The sequence below is a fragment of the Haplochromis burtoni genome, unplaced genomic scaffold (assembly GCF_018398535.1).
Source record: "Haplochromis burtoni strain Fernald_Lab_line unplaced genomic scaffold, NCSU_Asbu1 Contig_256, whole genome shotgun sequence".
Classification (NCBI taxonomy): domain Eukaryota; kingdom Metazoa; phylum Chordata; class Actinopteri; order Cichliformes; family Cichlidae; genus Haplochromis; species Haplochromis burtoni.
The window spans coordinates 690,877-709,394 of NW_024582617.1; the positions used below are offsets into that span (position 1 = coordinate 690,877).

Below are 18,518 nucleotides of genomic sequence, written 5' to 3' on the forward strand. Positions count from 1 at the left end.
TTTGTTATTGTCTTAATGTGTTTTTCTAAGTTTAGGTCTGCATCCATCACTACACCCAAATTTCTCGCCTGGTTTGTGGTTTTTAGATGTATAGATTGAAGTTCTCTGGTGACCTGTAATCGTTTTTCTTTGGCGCCAAAGACTATTACCTCAGTTTTGTTTTTGTTTAGCTGGAGAAAATTGTGGCACAACCAGTCATTAATTTCCTCAATGCATTTACCAAGAGCCTGTACAGGGCCTCGGTCTCCTGGTGACATTGTGATATATATTTGTGTGTCATCTGCATAGCTGTGGTAGTTTATTTTGTTGTTCTTTATAATCTGTGCCAGTGGGAGCATGTAAATGTTAAACAGAAGGGGTCCCAAGATGGAACCTTGGGGAACTCCACATGTGATACTTGTCTGCTCAGATGTGAAGTTACCTATTGATACAAAGTATTTCCTGTTTTCTAAGTATGTTTTGAACCAGTTTAGTACAGTTCCTGAAAGACCTGCCCAGTTCTCCAGTCGTTTGAGTAATATGTTGTGGTCAACTGTATCAAATGCTGCACTGAGATCCAGTAAAACTAAGACTGACATTTTTCCACTGTCTGTGTTCAGACATATGTCATTGAACACTTTGGTCAGAGCGGTTTCAGTGCTGTGGTTCTGTCTAAAACCTGACTGGAAGGCATCGTAGCAGTTATTCTGTTTTAAGAAGTAATTGAGCTGTTGAGAAACTGCTTTTTCAATGATCTTACTTAAAAATGGGAGATTTGAGATCGGCCTGTAGTTGTTCATTTGTGTCTTGTCAAGATTGTCCAGATAGTTTATTACAGCAGTTTTTAGTGTTCTGGAAACACACCTGATATAAAGAAAAGTTGACGATCTGTAACAGGTCTGACTCCAAAGTCTTTGAGACCTTTTTGAAAAAACTTGTTGGCAGGACATCTAAACAGCAGGAGGAGGAGTTCAGTTGACCTAAGATGTCCTCCAGGTCTTTGCTGTTAATAGGGTGAAACTGTTTCATGGTGTTTAAACAGTTTTTTCGGTGGACACAGTACATATCCTGGATCTGCTGTTGATGTACCAACTGCTTGTCTAATCTTTTGGATTTTGTCTGTGAAGAATTTGGCAAAGTCATTGCAGGCCATGGTCGAATGAAGTTCAGCTGCCACTGACACAGGAGGGTTTGTTAGCCTGTCAACTGTAGAAAATAAGACCCGAGCATTATGGCTGTTTTTAGTGATGATGTCAGAGAAGTAGGACCTCCTTGCACTCCTCAGTTGTAAATTATAATTGTGAAGTTTCTCTTTATAGATGTCATAATGAACCTGGAGGTTTGTTTTTCTCCATCTGCGCTCAGCTTTCCTACACTCTCTTTTTTCATTTTTCACCAGTGTGGAGTTTCTCCATGGAGACTTTTTCCTTCCAGAGATAACCTTCACCTTAATGGGAGCAATAGTGTCCATTACATTTAACATGTTAGCATTGAAGCTATTGACGAGCTCATTGACTGACCCTCTGGACAGGTCAGGTGTTAATGGGAAGACCTGGTTAAAGATTGCACTACTGTGTTCAGTTATACACCGTTTTGTGATCACTGTTGTTGATATATTTGTGTGGGCTGAGATTTTACTTTCAAAGAAAACACAGTAATGATCAGACAGGCCCACATCAGACACAGTAACCTTTGAAATGCTCAGGCCCTTGGAGATCAGTAGGTCAAGAGTGTGTCCTCTATTATGTGTGGCCTCTGTTACATGCTGAGTCAGCCCAAAGTTGCCCAGAGTGTTACTCAGGTCTTTAGTCCCTTTGTCCTGAGGGTTGTCCACATGAATGTTAAAATCCCCAACAATAATTACACAGTCGAAATCAACACAGATCACAGACAGCAGTTCACTGAGGTCATTAAAAAAGTCTGTGCAGTATTTGGGAGGCCTGTAAACATTAAGAAACACAACTTTGGATGGGGCCTTCAGCTGTAAAGCCACATATTCAAAAGACTGAAAACTTCCAGGAGATAGCTGCTTACATTGAAATGATTCATTAAATAAGACAGCAACCCCTCCTCCTCTCCTGCTCACCCTGGCCTCACTGATAAAACTGTAGTTAGGAGGGGTCGTCTCGATGAGAACAGCTCCACTGTTACTTTGGTCCAACCAAGTTTCAGTTAAAAACATAAAATCAAGGCTGTGCTCAGTGATTAAATCATTAATTAAAAATGTTTTCCCAGCTAAAGATCTAACTGTTTAATAAAGCCAACTTAAGTGTTTTAGAGGATTACTTGTCCCCTCGTGTTTGGGAGCAGTCTGTGGCACACAAGGTATGTTTACTATGTTTAAAGATCTTTTAGAGTGCAGCTCTCTGTGTTTTGACCAGGCCACATGTCTCCTGTCACCTAAAAGTACAGAGATTTTAAAACCTTCTAGTAAACAGGGTCCCAGCTTCTCCTGGGAAAAGTCACCACTGCCATAATCCTCGCAGCTCGGACCCTCCACACATCACACATCAGACTGCGGAGACAAAGCATGAAGGTGGTAAGGAGGAACTAAGGGGGGCGAGGCTGGGCAATGTGACTTCGATTGCTCTGTTGAGTGGCGAACCTTTGGCTGCTTTGGTGGGGGGTTTATGGGGGACAAAAGGGATTGGGCCGGGGGGTAGATCTGAGCCCAGCATTGACCCGCTCCATCATCTCTCTCAGTGAATTTCAGGTGTGGGGAGGAGGGAGAAAGGGAGGGGGAGGAGGGTGATGGGGGTGATGGCCTGTCAGGGGTTTGGGGGACTGGGGAAGATCCTGGTCCTGGTCGTTGGTGTTGTTGAGAGAGTTGGAGGCAAATAGGGACCCCTCTTCTTGCCTCTTCTTGCCTCAGATGTCTCTCCTTTCTGAGGCTCTTCCCGGGTGGGGGCAGATGGAGCTCCTCCTCAAGGTTTCTGCTGGGCTTTGTCTGTTCTTGGAGTACTGTTTGTTCCTCTTTATGAGATAACTCCTCGTTTATCTCAGCCTTGGCACCAAGCACAGATGGATGACGTATGGAATAAAACAAGTTGGAGGTGAACAGTTTCACCCCTGACTTGTTAAAATTAAATCCATTTGCTTTAAACAGATGCCTGCGTTCCCAAAAAATATTAAAGTTGTTGATAAAATGCACTGAGTGGTCAGCACATGCTGATATAAGCCATTTATTCAGTGTAAACAACCTGCTGAATCTCTCGTCTCCTCCTCTGACCGGCGGTACAGGTCCACTGATGAATACAGCTGCATTCAGAGAGTTTACAGTGTTTAATAATCCAATAAAGTCCCGTTTCAGAACCTCCGACTGTTGTTTGGACACATCGTTTGACCCTGTATGCAGAACAATGTTTGTCACAGTTGGATATTCATCTGCAATTTGAAGAATTCTCTCCTTCAGGTTGTTGACCATATCGTTAGGAAAGCAGAGGACTTTAGTGTTCTTACCGCACATCCTTTGTACATCCTTTACGGCAGAGTCACCCACAATCAGAGTTTCAGGCCTAGCCTTTAGCTTTCCCTGTGGCCTTTCACTTTTCAACAGATTTTCAGACCTTACTTCGCTACTTTTAGATGGATGGTTGTCCGATATAGATCCAGGGTCCTTTGATAGTGGAGCAAATCTGTTCTGCAGTTTCACATTCAGTTGTTTTGGAGGTTTGTTGTTAACCTTCCTATTCACGGTTGTCCAGTCCTGTTTCCTCCCGTATACAGGGGTAGAAGAGCTTCTCTGTCTCGTAGGAAGTGAAGGCCAGTCGGTTTCAGAGATTTCAGCTCGCTGTGCCCTGCCTGTGATACGTCCTCCCCCTTCCAGGAGACATGATTTATGTCTTGGTTTTGCACCAAGACAGTCTAAGGGGGGATCTCTCTCCTATAAAAATGTTGCTGTTTCTGTTAAGAACACTTTAGTCCTAATGATCTATAAGTGTCCACAAGCTATCGCAGGTAAGCTCATCCGGAAAAAAGGGAAAAAATCAGCATAAAAATCGGTAAAAATCAATAAAAGAAGCAAAGCATTTAAGAGCAAAGAGATGAAGCGTCCACACTCACAAAGCGATCCAGTGATATTAGGGACTTCCTAATAAACAAAGCATAACAAAAGGAATGTAAGAACTGAAAATGCTGGGTCAAAATAACATACAATTCCCGGGACCCGGGAATTGTATGTTATTACATCTTCTTTGTACTGCAAACCAAAACCACTGTTCTATTTTTGAAGTAATGACCTGCTTTGAGCAGAGCGTTCTCTACTTTGTTACCTGTCAACTAACGTGTTGTGACAACAGTACAGATTACATGTCATGGAAACTTCTAGAAGACCTTTTGTTTGTATGCACCTATTGTTTCCGAAATCGGCGGCAGGGTTGCTGTGACTGCCACAATCTAGTTTTTTTGCAGTAAGTTGCTTTTACCTGCTGTGATACGGTGTTTAAAAAACCCTCTCCTGACCAGAAGTCCTTCGAGAATATTTCAAACTAGTTGTGTGAACATTTCCACTGAAAGTATCTGAGGACACAACACCTTCATCCATGACTAGTGTTGGTCAAGTCACTGGAAAATAGTAATTAGTTCCTAATTACTGATTACTTGTCCAAGAAAGTAATCCAGTTACTTTACTGATGACATATTTTTGAAAGTAATTAGTTACTTTATTACTTAGTTACTTTAAAAAAACGTGATACACAACCTGAATAGAAAACAATAGAACTTTCAGCCCAATTCTATTTTTCTGCATATTTTATAATGTAGAATTGAATCAAATGAAAAAGTCTCTTTTTAAAACTTTTTATTAGTTTTATTTTTTTTTTTTAACTTTATGCGTCAAGCAAAAATGTAATTATATGCAACAGTCTCTGACTGGACGAAATGTGTTTAACATTTAAACCTATTTTCTCCATATTCCAGCATATATGTGTAAAACACAGTAAAAATGAATAAAAAACAGATTCAGCAGCACTGAGTCCTGTCGCTCTTAAGTCTATTGTCACCCGTGTAGCAGGAGTGGGGCAGGTGGAGGTTTGTCCACAGCAGCCATGTCAGTGGGAGGATCCAGGGTTTCTCTGTGAATGTCACATTCCCGTGCTCGCTGCTCGCTCAGAGCTTAAGTTTAATTTTTCGCTGTAGAAAGAAGTTTTCTTCCCACGCAGAGTGAACAGTGGACGCTAATGTTTTTGTCACTTTTTACAGAATCAAACTCAGAGTAATGTGAGTACTGCCAAGCTTTAAACGCTGCATCACGCCAAATTATCCATTGTTGATCCGAGCACGTCTGTTGCTGCCACGGACGTCGCACGTGGTTACGTCACTGTCACGAGACGCTCTCAAAAAGAATCATGGTTTAGTAACACAGTAATGCAGCGTGCTTACAGGAAAGTAACAGTAATCTAATTACTTTTTTGCAACAATTATCCCTTACTTTACTTGTTACTTGAAAAAAGTAATCGTATTACAGTAACTTTTAACGTGTTACTGCCCATCTCTGGTTATGACTAGACTGCTTTTGAGCAATATCTTAGAAGGGCACCATGTAAATTCTGAATTTCCCAGCAGACACACACTTGAAATCTGTCTGTAATGTCCTGTACAACTGACTCAAGATTTAATTTAAATTCTTATTCATTTTTTGTTGCCTTTTTATCAGAGCAGAAACACCAGAAAGCAGGTAGTTGAAGGAAATACAGCAGAAATACAACAAGCAGAGCAATTATTTACAATAATTAGATTATTAAAAGCTTCTGGAATTTTCCTGAACTCACTTTTAGTTTGATGTAGAGGTGGCATCTTAATTAACACACACACACACACACACACACACATTCATCAGAGTTGGAATCTGGACACTAATTAGGGATTGAGTTGCTGAATATGCTTCCAAATAAACTCTGGGTGTTCTGCAAATGTCCTGCCAAATCTTGAATCCCTGTGACGTCTTTTCATTGAGCTTTCCAACAAAGACAAAAAGATAATTTCATTTAGACGACCAGAGCGAGATTAAATGAGATACTTTGCATTTGTTAATGTGAAAATGTACTGATTGGCCTTCTAACCAGAGAAAATCTTGCGGTTTTCTTATTTCTATAACTTAATGCTTCCTCATTTGGTTCATTGTCGTCATTTTTGTCAGCTGCCATCTCACTTAAAGTTTATTTAGTGTAACAGCTTTTTTTCTTTGCTTGAAATTAGAGTAATGTTTACATAAGCAAATTACTATATCCTGTATAGATGGAAGAGTCCATGAAAGGGCAGAACACGTAGATGTGACAGATTCAAGGTGTGTCACCGACTTCCAGACGTCAATTACTAACATGGAAAACACAGCATGTCACATAACTGACATTCTACAACTTTAGACCCTTAGTCATTACAGATGATGTCTGAGAAAGAGACTGAGAACAGGTGACGGTGACAAAACAGCGAATGACACAGTGCGCAGCAGTAATTCCTTTTGTACTTGAACATGGGAAAAGCAATGATGGCATCATCTTCATATTTCATACAGAAACACCTTTAAGGGTTCAAGGTTCTTTATTTGTCACATGCATAGTTATACAAGTATAACACACAGTCAAATGTAACCAAATTATTATTTTTTTTATACTATAAAACTAGAGGATTTTGGAACGTAAACCAGAGCAAAAAATAAGTAAAAAAGGAGAAAAGTGGATAGTCGGAGCGGTCAGGAAGGCGTCTGGACGTGGCCGCGCCATCTTTACCACCTTATTGCGCAAACATTAACATTATTAGTTACACAACCAACATGTGTAACATGATTTCCTTTTAAGAGTCTGAGGTGGTTCCTCGTTTTCTAGCCTTTATTCTATATCTCGAGGTTTCCTGTCTCCCAACGACATTCTTCCGAGCCACAATTACTCATGTACTACATATAGAAGTGTACAAGTCATACATTATGTCACAATTCCCTGTTAGCTGTTATGTTTAAATGTTGTGTTAGTCCATACCTGCCTCCTTCCTGAGCTAACTTCATGTTAACTTAGTTAAGCGTATTTGCTAAATAGTTACATTTTAGTGAAGTGCAAAAACAAAGTGTTACCGCTTCAAATACAGGCCACAATCTACAGTCAAAATGGTAACAAATAGACTCCCTACCAGCCATCACTTCCTCATTGTTTCACAGGGCCAAACATTAGTTAAACATTTTGAGAAATATAGCATTATACTTCCTTGCTGGAAGTTATGAGAAGATGATAGATAGAAGAAGAACGAAGCAAATAAGCTATTTGCTGGTTAAAAAGTAACTACATTTGCTCATTTTAAATGAAGCCATTTCACCAGAATATTTATTAAAAGCAACAAGGAAGTAAAAGTAGGAAGCTTCTTTGTAGCACGATCGGGGTCGGGGGGTGACTGGCTGATCAACAGAGAATGTAGTGCTGCTATTTAAAGCTCACCAAACATAAGAACCTTACCTTCATGTCTGTGCAGGTGTCTCTAACATGCCCTTTATATAAAAGATGAATGAGGCTTCTGGGTCTAGAACATGTAGCAGTTGCAAAAGTGACTCTCACTCTTATTTTTAAAAAAAACAATGGCCTCATTTTTGTGAATAAACAGACAAACTGAAACAAAAGAATGACAAATAAACCAATGGGTGATGTCACTGTGGTTATCTTTTATATACAGGCTGTGGAGCACTAGCCCTGCTGTTTGCCACAACATACAGTACATCGCTATTTAGTTATACTTCAGTGCCATGTTATACATAATATAAGTGTTATTTTTATGTATTTTGCCAGTTTTGTACTGAGGAAGCCAATTTTGACACCGATGTCTAAAAGACGTAAAATGATTCTGTTATGTTGTGGAACAAATAATGGCCGCTGATTGACCCATATCCTTTTTACATACAAGGCCAACCTGCAGTGTTTTAATGCACATCAATAAGATTACGTTAGTGTCTGTGTCTGAGTGCGTATCCTCTCAGAAAACCATGCCCGGGCTTGCATAAACATACCTGAAATTCTTGTGTTTCGGGTTTCACAGAGTGATTCTTATCAGTGCAAAATCTGTTAGTGGAACTTTATAAACAGCGATCATCTCCTGGGGGTGATGTCATGCACTGCATTTCCTAAGATGATTTTACATACAAGCAATGAATGTCTCATAGATGAGTAAGGAAGGTGAAACCAGTGAGTATGCACTGATGACATGATATGACTGCATATCTGTGTGATATAAAGTGTACTAACAGCTGTTTTGTGTTTTATTTTGGTGTTTTCTCCTCCTGTAGCATACTTTCGTGTTGTCGATGAGAAGCCTTAAAAGGCTGTTATACGCAGTGGGGAGTTTCTGTGTAAGAGACACTCCTGTAACGTACACATCCACTGATACTCTAAGTTTGATCGGAAATGGAAACAGTCAGATACCGTGCATTCCTCCACGCTGAGAGTCACTGCGACAAACAGAGCATTTGCCAGCAGGGAAACAACAGCAAACACAAATATTAAAGTAATCCAGTGGCCTCTTTCTCATTAAGAGTAGCAGCAGCGGAGCGGCATGGATGGCCTCTGTGTAAACAGTGACAGCTTTAAGCTTAATTATTAAGGTGTATTTTCATGATTTACCACAGTTGAAATAACCTTTATCTTATCTCTCAGGAACGTCACAGTGAGTAATCCAGATGCAAATCGGTATACACACACATACAGTCAACTGATGAAGATGAGTCATCAGGGCTGTCCTTCCTGTCTGCCTCTTACCTGCATCATCTTTCATTATATGCAGATTTGGGTGAAACCTCATATTGTCCTTCCTTCCTTTTAATCCTGTACAGTTATAGGTTGACCCTGCACTACCACAGGGTCTCACAATCTGTCCAAGGATTTCATCCCAATACCTAGTGGCAGATAGGGTGCCGTTGCCTAGTCTCTAGAGTTCTGCATATCAGATCAGCCCATCACTGACCGACCACCAATCCACTCATGCTAAACGATGTTACAGGAAGCAGAATGTTCTCCACGGCTTCTCCAGACCCTTTCAAATCTCTTAATGTGCTCAGGGTGAACCTGCTCTCATCTGTGAAAAGCACAGTGTAATAGTGGTGGACCTGCCAATTCAGGTATTCTTTGGCAAATGGCAATCACGCTACACAGCGCTAGGTAGTGAGCACAGGACCCACTAGAGGACACTGGGCTCGCAGGCCACCCTCATCCAGTCTGTTTCTGCTTGTTTGGTCAGAGACATTCACACCATTGGCCTACTGGAGGTTATTTTGCAACTCCAGTAGTGCTCATCCTGTTTCTTTTTTTGCACGCAAGAGCAGATACCGATCCTGCTGATGGATTAAAGAACGTCTACGCCCCATCACGCTCTCCTAGAGTAACTGTCTATATCCTGGAATCTCCTCCATGCCCTTGAGACTGTGCTGGGAGACACAGTCTTCCTGCAATGGCACCTATTGATGTGCCATCCTGAGGAATTGGACTGCCCATGCAACCTCCATAGGGTCCAAGTATCGGCTCGTGTTACCAGAATAAGGAAAACTAAAAAGTATGAAAGATCAACTTCTTTCCATACTGGACGCATTAAGTTCCTCAATCATCTATTTTGCTAGTTAAATTATTATTATTGGGGGTTTTTTTTCCAAAATTGTAGCAGCAATTGGTCAATCCTAATAAACCAAACAAAGCATTCTCAATGTGAATGTGATCAGGTACCGTGCGTTAGCAGCCTATCACAGGTCTGTTCATACGAAAGTGTGTCGCAACCAGAGATGGGCAGTAACACGTTGCTGTAATCTGATTACTTTTTTCGAGTAACGAGTAACGTAAGGGATTACTATTGCAAAAACGGTAATTAGATTACTGTTACTTTCCCGTAGGAACGCTGCGTTACTGCGTTACTAAAACCGTGATTTTTTTGCGAGAATGTCTCACGACAGTGACGTAAGCGAGTGCGCCGTTCGTGACAACAGCTGTGTGCAGATCAACAATGGATCATATATCGAGTGCAGAGAGAGTATGAGCGTGCAGCGTTTAAAGCGTGGAAGTACTGACCTTACTTTGAGTTTGATTCCATAAAAAGTGACAAAAACATTAGTGTCCGCTGTGCGTGGGAAGAAAACTTCTTTTTACAGCGAAAAAACCCCTAAACTTCCAACAAGCACCGAGTAGCTGCGACGTAATGGGAAACTCACAGAGAAACTCGCGGATTCTTCCACTGACCGCGGCACACCTGCACCAGGGTAACCCTCCGCCTACCCCACTCCTGCTTTACAGGTGAAAATAGAGCAACAGGACCGCTGAGTCTTTGACTTTATTTATTTTCTGCTGTGTTTTACTTGCATCTATTTGAAAGACTGAGTGTAAACACAAAAAATATTTTATTTTATGTGCCGGAATGTGCAGAAAATAGGTTTAAATATTAAACTAATTTCTTCCAGTCAGAGAATGGTGCAGATAATTTAATTTTTACTTGATGCATAAAGTTTAAAAAGATTAAAACTAATAAAACAAGTTTTAAAAAGAGACTTTTCCATTTGATTACATTTTGTATGATGATTATGCAGAAAAAGTAGAATTGGTCTGAAAGATCTATCGCTTTATCACCTGTTCAGGTTGTAAATCGTGTTTTTAAAAAGTAACTAAGTAATTAATTACTTTTGAAAATCAGTAATCAGTAAAGTAACAGGATTACTTTTTGGGGGAAGTAATCAGTAATTAGTTACTGATTACTTTTTTCAAGTAACTTGACCAACACTGGTTGCAACTGCAGTTTGTTCATCCAAGTGTGAGGTGGTGCACATTGTCAGATGAAAAGATAGCCATTTAAAAAGAATGATAGTGACAAATCTTCCTTAACAACAAGAAAAGATTTGTGTTTGTCATCGTGGAGACTCAGCATTAGATGCAAGGAAATAACTTCCTTGTACCAGCATCCACGTGAGCCGGGTTAGGCAAAGCTTCAGCTGCAGTCACGTAGACTGTGATTAATAGTTTTGCTTCACTTGTTTTCCTCACACACCGTTCTCAGGTCATTAAGAACAATTGCCACATTGTTTTAGACTTTGTTGTAGTAACACACTTTTTTCTTACAACACATTATCGCTCAGTTGAAACAGTTGGCAGTGAAAACTATAAAACGGATTGACTGATAAAGAATATAAACCATTAGATAATCTGATCAGGGATTAATCATTTCAGTCAAGTCATTTGGTTTCAGTGCCAGTGCCTCACGGGCCGAGGCGGCCTGCGCCAGCTCCCATTTGACCCCAGTCACTGCCACCTGCAGAGCATCACGTAACTCGGGTCCTGGTCACAGTCTCCATGCAGGGTCCGATTCCAGAGAGGTCCAGAATCGGTCAGAGAGAAAGCACTCTCCTAATCTTCTCCCGAATCAGGGCCCACGGCCCGCTCGTTCTCATTAAACTCACACAAAGCAAGATGCGTTCCCCTGCTCGATGTCGCAGATCGAGACCTGACCATGCCACACATTGTTGCACAATAGAGTGATAAAACTCCCCCTGACAATATGGGGGAAACAACTAATATGCACACACAATCATGTCATTTTCATGCAGTGATGCTCCAAGCCCCTCTGACAGGGGACTCCTACGCCTCTCGCTTTGAAGTGCGGGACAAAGACTGTGCGATGGAGGACTAACTGCTCATGACATTCAGTTAAGGTGACAGCTGATGCACAAGAAGTTTTTGTTTTTTAAAACTTTAATCACCCGGTGTGAGGGGAGAGAGCAAATGTGATTTCGTTGTCATTTGTGCGAAATACGTGAATGGATGAGAAAGTTTAGCTTGTCATTGTCTGTGTTTAGAAAGGATGCTGCCTGGCGGTCTGACTCACCGCTCCATGCTGCCAGTCACGTCAACATTCCTTCCACTATGTTTGTTTTGGACTGGATAACCTAAAAAAACCCTTTTGTTCCACTGTAATACTGCCAGTCTGTACGACTGTGGCTAGGTTTACTGTATACTTTTGAACTGAGTGCTAGTCCACGCACCACATACAGTAAAACTACTTTTTTTCTCCTGGCATGTGTGTAACAACCATTGGAAAGTTTTAGGGATATGCATAATGCCTCAGCATACAGTCATCTCCTCACTTTCTTTTTACTACTAGTCATGCAGTCTGTGGAGTTCTAGCTTAAAATAATACAAAAACTGAGACAGCACATAGAAACTGTCACCTGGAAAAGATTTGTGTTACCCAAAGACACCCTTACATGCACTGGTGAAACTGTATTCTTTTAAAGCAAAACGGATCGTTTACGTTCTAAAGCGATCTCACACGAAGCACGAGATCTTGCCAGGCTCCCTCATGGCACGCAAACTTCTTTAAGCTTAACAAGTATAGACTTGTTTTATTCTACAAAAGTGAAAACTCTTCAGCTACAAAGTGCACTCGAGAGAATAGCAGTCGCGCAGGCAATCTTGATTGAATCTCAGACTTTATGACATCAGTAGTATGTGAAATGTAAACTGTTGCTACGTTGCGCTTTCAGACCTGCAGATAAGAGTGTTTACACACACAGCGAGAGAATGGGACCGCTGCTGTCAAGTTTGAATGTGAAGTTGATACTTAACTCAAGGTCACGCTCTCGCTCTCTTTGTTCAAAGAACACCCCAACTGGTAGCAGATGGCCCCGCCCCTCCCTGAGCCTGGTTCTGCCGGAGGTTTCTTCCTGTTAAAAGGGAGTTTTTCCTTCCCACTGTCGCCAAAGTGCTTGCTCATAGGGCCTCATATTATTGTAGGGTCTACCTTACAATATAAAGCACCTTGAGGAGACTATTATGTGATTTCGTGCTGTATAAATTAAATGAAATTGTATAGAAAAGGCTTGATGTGAGATTTGGTTTGCTAATTAGACTGAGACGTTATATACCTAAACTTTATCCTTTCTAGTTTATTCACAGACGGGGATCTTTTTACCTCTGAGTCCAGCTGATTTACAGGAATGTATCCTGTAAATCAGTTTCTTACATTGTAATGATTATTATAATGGACAGTTTCAGTAATTACATTACGCTGTGGTCTCTGCTTCTTGGTTGTTTTTGTGAGTTCATTATCTCAGAGTTTTGTTCTTTGTTTATATATTTGTGTGATTTATCAGTCATCCGGTCTCAGTCCAGCAGAGAACCTGTCCTCTATCAACAGTTCGGACTAATGGTGGCAGCGCAATGATGTGGGGGATGTTTTCTTGACACACTTTGGCCCCGTTAACACCAACAGAACATCATTTAAATGTCAATAGGTCTCCAGCCATTTGAACACATTTGTTAGTTTTGCATCTTGTAGGAAGGAAGGAAGGTCCAACCCAGCCCTAGCAAAGCCTACTTAGAAAAAGCGGCCGCTGAGTGTGTAGAAAGAAACAACTTCTCAGAGTTACAGCCATTTGCATTTCAGTCGGAGCATGTGAACTGATATGTGTGCGCTCTATGTTCAGATAACAGTGTCTTATCCTGCTGTCACAGCCAGTTCAGAGTTTATACAAGAACACAAAGTGACGTCATGAAAACAGCAACACGGACAGTTGATTTCTGAAGTATGACTTTCATCATTTATTCAGTTTAATACTCTGAAGACCGTAGGCACACACTATTTTAAGCATGTACAATCAGAATATTTGTTTGTTCCTTGAAAATACAAATAAAAAAATAAAAACAAAAAACAAAAAAAACTAAACAAACAAAACAAAACAAAAAAAAAACAGTGCGGATTCAACATACACTTGTCATTTCATATTATTCTGACTAATACGAAAACTGGTCAAAATGAAATCACTAAAACAATGTGAACTGCAGATAGTCACAATCAGTCTGCACCAGAGCACTGCCGTTTAAAACTCTCATCACTGTTTATTACTGGGATACAACTATGGGAACATAAATGGAGAGGAAACAGGTAATCCAGGGAAACATTTAACAGTAAATTACTGTTTTAATGAAACTGTAAACTGACCTTCAAGTATTAAGTTGCAGTGCCTGAGGTTATCAGTATAAGAAGACAGTGTACAAAATAAATACAAATTACTTACTCTAATTTCAATCACAAATATAAAAATTTGTTCCACTTGTTCTGGTTTTATTTTACAGTATAAATATATAAAATAAATATACCAATAAATAAATAAATAAAACTTTCTTGTGTTTTTTTTTAAAAACAACAACAACAACAACAACAACAACAACACTCTTAAATAAAATTAGAGCTCAGTAGTCCTTTCTTTCAAAATAATGGTGGGGTTGATGTCGCTGCCCTGCGACTGCGACGTGCTTGAGTTGATGATCATGGACCCGGTCTCTTTAACATCGGGCACATGAAAGGACGCCACGGGGCAGGGACCCCGCACGTTACTGCACACCAGCTTCTGGAGCGAGGCGGTGTTGACCACGTCGAAGCCGACTGTGCCTCCGAAGGTGCTGGGCTTCCAGTACTCCGGGGAGCAGATGGGATTTCCCATTAGGCCCTTGAGGGAGAAAGGAGCCCCCATCTCCACCATTGTTTCCCCAAAGATGCCGTTATGTCTGGGCTTCTCCACCAGCAGGCCCGGGTAGAGCTCCACAGCATCGACGTGCCCGTACAGCTCCTCCAGCACCGCAGCCATTTCTTTCTCCCCTGAATAACACAAACAAGGAAATGGTTTTGGTCAGTAACACAATCTGGCGTCCTTCCCACTGGCTCGGTCACTGCGATTTGACAGATTTCATATGTCTTTACTTCCTGATTTTTATCTTTCCCCTAGCATGCACGCCATTTTTGCCTTCACTTATACAGCAAGTCAAAGTTAGTTTTTAATCGACATTAAAGCTCTTGAAAAGTTTAAATCTTCCTCTTTAAAGTAGAGGGACTCCCCGTGTCTGTTTATATCTCGCCTGCAGTCATGACAGTCTGCTTACTCTACCTTAAGATGAAATGGCCATCTGGTTCTCAGAGTCATGGAAATAAATACCTAACTTTCAAAACTGCCAGCAGCTGCTTAGGGACTCTGAGGCATGTCCTCAATATCAGGTAAACTATTGCATAAACCGGATTGTGCAGCCTGCAGGTTTTTCAGTCACACTTTGTGAAAATAAGAATCAGCGCATTGCAAAGATATTAATCTATCAATAGCTGGGCCTGAGACAGCAATTACAAGAACCTGTTTTTGTCACATTTTCAGCATACAGGTATTTTCAAGAAGTGCTGAATCTGTCTCACCTGTCAGGTCTTCGAAAGACATGTAGGGCTTCATGGAGAATCGTTTCCTGTAGGCGTTGAGGGACTGGTAACGCATTTGTCTGCTGTTCTCTATGGATTTAATGGCCACATACAAGATGGGTCCGGGGACATTTCGACCACCAGCAACCTAAATTACAAAAAAAAGAAATTTCAATTCTGCATCCTTAGAGCAACACTGGTCTTGTATGTTTCAGTCTAACTGCTGCTGCGGAGCTTAAAGAGTTCGTACCCGTCCGGCAATCTGATTGGTGAAGGACTCCACCAGGTTGCTGATGCCGTGCTCGGTCACGACAGAGGTGTTGAAGACAAACTGCTTGTAGCTGTAATCTGTCTCCTCAATGTGGAAACTATCGGGCATCAGAGGGTGCCAGTGGTAAAGGGTGTTGAACTCAGATGCAATGCGGTTCTGGTACTGGAAGCGCTGGTTAAAGAGCAGCTCGGGGTCAAACTTGAGTTTGAAGTGATAGCCGCTCAGATGCTGCACGTAGTCCTCAATCACGATTTTGATGGTCTCACCTGCCAGATGAGAAATGTGACGGTTTATATAATGAAGACACTCTAGATGCTAAAAGGCACTCTCTGCTTTAGAATAAATCGTGCTTATTGATGCTTCATTTGCATGTCTGTAGTGTGGGTAAGCACAAAGTGGAGTCCTGAGAGTAAAACACATTTCCTCTTTCTGATGTTTACAAGAAATTCTCAAGTCTTTCAGTAAATCAGGTTCCTGAAATGAAATGCTCCACTGTGCGCAACATCATTGGGAGGTGAATAAGAAGTCCTGCTAACAATATGATTATTAGCTTTTTAATAAAAAATCCCAACTACGTTACAGCTGGTATCTGGACTTCTTTTGTCTTACCGATTAGGATGAGCCGTGCGGTCTGGAAGAGTCTTTCGTCATCCCAGTATGGGTGGACCTCTTTCAGCACATCGCACACACGGTTGTGTTCGCGGAGCCAGATGGTGGCGTACATCATCAGACCAGGGACCAGGCCAAATGCCTCGTGGCCGACAGCGAAGCGGTGAGAATCTGGGACGTGAGGGGGGTAATGCATCGTGACACCCACTTCCTTAACTGTAGGGGGGTACATCTCTCCATCGAGCATCTGCGGAGTTACGCAAAAGAGGAAACTGCTGTGACAAACGCACATGAGCTGGTCTCTTTGGCTGCCTCGAGTACAGCTACCTTCCCCCCCATACCTGATATTTCAGCTTGCCATCCTTGAAGAGTCTCAGCTTGTGCTGCTTTTCCAGGTTGTCACCGTAGATGTGGTTGAGGTCCACCTGACAGCACAAGACACGCCAATTAAAACTGGGTCACATTAAAATGAGTTTGCTTTTCAAAAACCGGGATCTTCAGCTCCACTTACCCCATGACCCTTAGCAACAGTGAAAGCAGGCCCTCTCTTCATGTCAGATTTGAAGAACTGGTGGGTGAAGTGCTGTGCGAAGAAGGCAAACATCAAACTGGTGCCCTGCGGGTCTGGTATAAACTGTCTCCTCATTAAGAGCTTCTCAGCCAGCACTTTAACATCAGGTAGCTCCTTTTTGCCTGGAAGAATAAGAAGACTTCAATGAGCACATAACAGTATGATAGGAAAATCACAGCTCTTTGGGTCGGTTTCATATTTCTGATAACTTGATCTCTTTGGTTTGGGCTTGTAGGGGGAGGTTTTTCCATGTTGCCTCAGACACTTTATAATTGATCTAAGAGGAAAGCTAATTCCAATGTGCGCGCTTCCTATGATGTAATTCGACAAAGACGGTTTTGTATCTTAAGAATCTAAGAAAACTGGTTCTCCAAAGGTAGAAAGTGTACTCACCTACTACTCCCATAGGCGTTGGGCAATCCTGCGGCACAGGGGGGAGGGAGCGCGTATAGTAGGAAAGGTTGGAGTAGGCTTCCCAGCTCTTATAGCCGTAATCAGCATTATAAGTTGGAGGACTGTCAATCATGTGGGATCGGGCTAGAGAAAGGAAAACCCATATTAGTCCTTCATGTAGTATAAACACTACAACAAGTTCCTGCGCAAACTGTTTAATGTACTGTGAAAAACTTTCCAATCCACTTTTTCATTTTTGCCTTCGAGCAGAGAGAGACTTACATGTCAGCACATATCTCATGATGGCATCCCTGAGGAATGAGATGCTGTTGACGATGTTCCAGAAACCCTTGAAGTGGGTCAGGATGTAGTGGACTGTGTTGGGTGTTGGCTTCAGAGACACTTTGATCCAGGTGAAGAACTCAGCTGTAAGAGACCAAGAGAGCACGTGAATCAAGCCATCAAGTCACCACCAGAGATGCACCTTGTTTCACTCCAAGCGCGATGTTCACACTTACGTGTTGTGCAGTTTTGCCCATAGTACCCCGTGCGTGTGCAGTCACACTCGTATTTTTCTGAGGCCAGTGGTGTGCAGACGCCCCTGTTCTGGCATGGCTCTGAGCAACATGGGTTAACTGTAACAGATACGGTTGGACACTTACTGTCTGTTTAATAAAAAATAATCAGTTCTCAAGAAGACATCTTATTAGGCATCATCATCATAATAATAATAGAAAGAAATCACGACTTCTAAACTGCTGCTGTGATTTGGGCTGTAGCAATAAAATAAAATGGAAAAACTGTAAGAAATAATCTCCAGTTTCCGCAGCTTACCAGTTTCACCGGCGAGAAAGCACAGGGCCAACAGGAAAAGCGGCAAGGTGAGTTTGCTCATGTTCCGGAGACTTTGTGAGATCCACGTTTGTTTCATGTCTGCAACTCCCTCTCGCGCACGACGACGACGCTAAAATTAAGAACGTCCACAGCGCGATTCAGCTTTAAATAAAAGCTGGGGGCGGTGCTTCCTCCTTCCCCTCCTATCACCCTCACTACTCCCATCCACCCTGTGACAAAGAGGGATTTTAGTGAGCAGAGTTTATGAATCACCTGCTTTGCGAGTGTCTTTATGACTCTGGGTAACTCTACCTACATTATGATCGTTTCAGTCCTTTTTGGCCACTTAAAATATCTTTATAAAACCAATATGTTACACGCGTTGTAATTTCTGATGCACCCTTGGCCACATCACTCTTTAAAAAACATTTTTAATGTCAATGAGACTGTTTAGCCGGATCAAACACGGACATATAAAAACCACTTTGCTAAAAAGTGATTGCAGAAAACATTCTTTTTGTCAAAATAACTTTATATCTTTCATGAGTTAAGTTTCACAGATTATAGGACAACAAGTAACAAGTAGACAATCTTTTTCCTTCTTTCTTTCTGCCAGAAATCATTTTTGGGAGAAACAAGCTTTCTTATCCACAGAATATTTATTTTCTATTCTCACTCCTT

The 18,518-nt window shown here is 41.5% G+C and overlaps 1 protein-coding gene across 1 annotated transcript; it reads right to left on the reverse strand.

Moving 5' to 3' along the window:
- Nucleotides 1-14,132: 14,132 nt before the first annotated feature.
- ptgs2b (prostaglandin-endoperoxide synthase 2b) lies at nt 14,133-17,996 on the reverse strand. Its single transcript, XM_005938508.3, has 10 exons — nt 17,838-17,996; nt 17,522-17,638; nt 17,286-17,429; nt 17,004-17,147; nt 16,551-16,732; nt 16,381-16,464; nt 16,040-16,286; nt 15,410-15,696; nt 15,160-15,307; nt 14,133-14,577 (listed from the first exon to the last, which is right to left on the reverse strand). The coding sequence occupies exons 1-10, from the start codon at nt 17,932-17,934 to the stop codon at nt 14,165-14,167; spliced, it is 1,863 nt and encodes a 620-aa protein (XP_005938570.1). The 5' UTR covers nt 17,935-17,996; the 3' UTR covers nt 14,133-14,164.
- Between the last annotated feature and the right edge of the window lie 522 nt (nt 17,997-18,518).